The 1,873-nt window shown below is 52.5% G+C and overlaps 1 protein-coding gene across 1 annotated transcript in view; it reads left to right on the top strand.

Moving 5' to 3' along the window:
• The window catches only part of TRIOBP (TRIO and F-actin binding protein), a 94,172-nt gene that overhangs the window by 29,656 nt on the left and 62,643 nt on the right, over positions 1-1,873 (top strand). Inside the window, exon 4 of the mRNA XM_011979135.1 lies at positions 244-497. Coding sequence (XP_011834525.1) covers positions 244-497 — 254 coding nt within the window. The remainder of the gene's footprint in view (positions 1-243; positions 498-1,873) is intronic.

The raw sequence follows: 1,873 nt of genomic DNA, 5'->3' as shown, positions 1-1,873 counted from the left end.
TTTTTAGTAGAGACGGGGTTTCACCGTGTTAGCCAGGATGGTCTCGATCTCCTGACCTTGTGATCCGCCCACCTCAGCCTCCCAAAGTGCTGGGATTACAGGCGTGAGCCACCGCACCCGACCAGGGAAGTGCTTTTTAATGTCAATTCTCTTCCCTTCCTTCTACCCCTCTCATTTGGGGAGTATACGTCCTGCAGCCTTTCTTCTCCCACAAACATACTTTCTCCTCCCCTTCTCTGGCAGGATTGGGACACTGTTGAGAGGCAGGAGGAGGCCCCCAACTGGGACGAGCTCGCAGTGATGATCCCTAGGAGACCTCAGGAGGGGCCGAAAGCTGACAGCTCCCAAAAGGCTCCGTCTCTCCTCACCAGGTCCCCTGTGGGAGGAGACACTGCAGGCCAGAAAAAGGAGGGTGAGTCCTTCTGCCAGGTTGGTTCCCATGGTGATGGCCTGGGGCCCCCCCAGATAGCCATCTCACTGGCCATTTGGGACCTTGGGTATGGCTTACTTTGGTGGCCTGAGTGTTAATAATAGTAACAGTTCCCATGTCATGGTGGAGCAGCCACAATGAACCATGCTACCTACTGTATTATTATTATTATTTTTTGGGGGGGACGGAGTCTCACTCTGTTGCCCAGGCTAGAGTGCAGTGGCGCGATCTGAGCTCACTGAAACCTTCGCCTCCCCAGTTCAAGCGATTCTCCCGCCCCAGCCTCCCAAGTAATTGAGGTTGCAGGCTCCCGCCACCATGCCCAGCTAATTTTTGTATTTTTAGTAGAGATGGGATTTCACCATGTTGGCCCAACTGGTCTCAAAACTCCTGACCTTCAGTGGTCTGTCCATCTCAGCCTCCTAATGTGCTGGGATTACAGGCGCGAGCCACTACGCCTGGCCTATTATTATTATTTTTATTTTTTTGAGATAGAGTCTCACGCTGTTGCCCAGGCTGGAATGCAGTAGTGCCATCTCAGCTCACTGCAACCTCCGCCTCCTGGGTTCAAGTGATTCTCCTGCCTCAGCCTCCCTAGTAGCTGGGATTACAGGCTTGCAACACCACGCCTGGCTAATTTTTGTATTTTTAGTACAGACGGGGTTTCACCATGTTGGCCAGGCTTGTCTCAAATTCCTGGCTGGGGATTACAGGAGTGAGCCACTGTGCCTGGCCTTAGTCAAGGAGTTTGGGCTTTCTTCTCTAAGCAGTAGGGAGCCACTGAAGGTTTTTTGGAGGAGGAAAGTCATGTAATTGAACCTGTGCCTTAGGAAGTTCCCTAGGTCAAAGGTGCAAAGGAGGAGTTGGAGCAGGGAGGGGCTGAAGGATGAGAAACCAGTTAAGAGACTGTTGCAGCTACCATAGCAATAACTGGTTCAGGCACGAATCACCGGCGGATGCGAAATACCTAGGGTGGTAAGTTGTCAGGAAACAGGGGTTTCACCATGGTCTCAAAGCATCAGTCCTCAGATTCTGCATCGATTACTGAGCGAAAAGATGCCGTTAGGCTGGGGAGAGCAGGAAGATACCACCTTCACCAAGCAGCTGTTCAGCATCCCCAGAGTGGAACAAACTAACATCAGATGCCCCTGATGTGATGCATGGGGTCGGGGGAGGGGATGCTGGGGTGCGCACAGAATCCTTCCCTTCTAAATTGTCCTTCTGCAAATGCATTGCCTACACCTAACCCCGGTGAAACATCACACAAACCCGAATTGAAAGACATTCTGCGGCCGGGCGCGGTGGCTCAAGCCTGTAATCCCAGCACTTTGGGAGGCCGAGACGGACGGATCACGAGGTCAGGAGATCGAGACCATCCTGGCTAACCCGGTGAAACCCCGTCTCTACTAAAAAATACAAAAAAACTAGCCGGGCGAGGTGGTG

This window comes from Mandrillus leucophaeus, unplaced genomic scaffold (assembly GCF_000951045.1).
Source record: "Mandrillus leucophaeus isolate KB7577 unplaced genomic scaffold, Mleu.le_1.0 Scaffold2, whole genome shotgun sequence".
Taxonomy (NCBI): domain Eukaryota; kingdom Metazoa; phylum Chordata; class Mammalia; order Primates; family Cercopithecidae; genus Mandrillus; species Mandrillus leucophaeus.
Note: the sequence above shows the minus strand (reverse complement) of the source record. Positions and strands in the feature narration are given on the sequence as shown.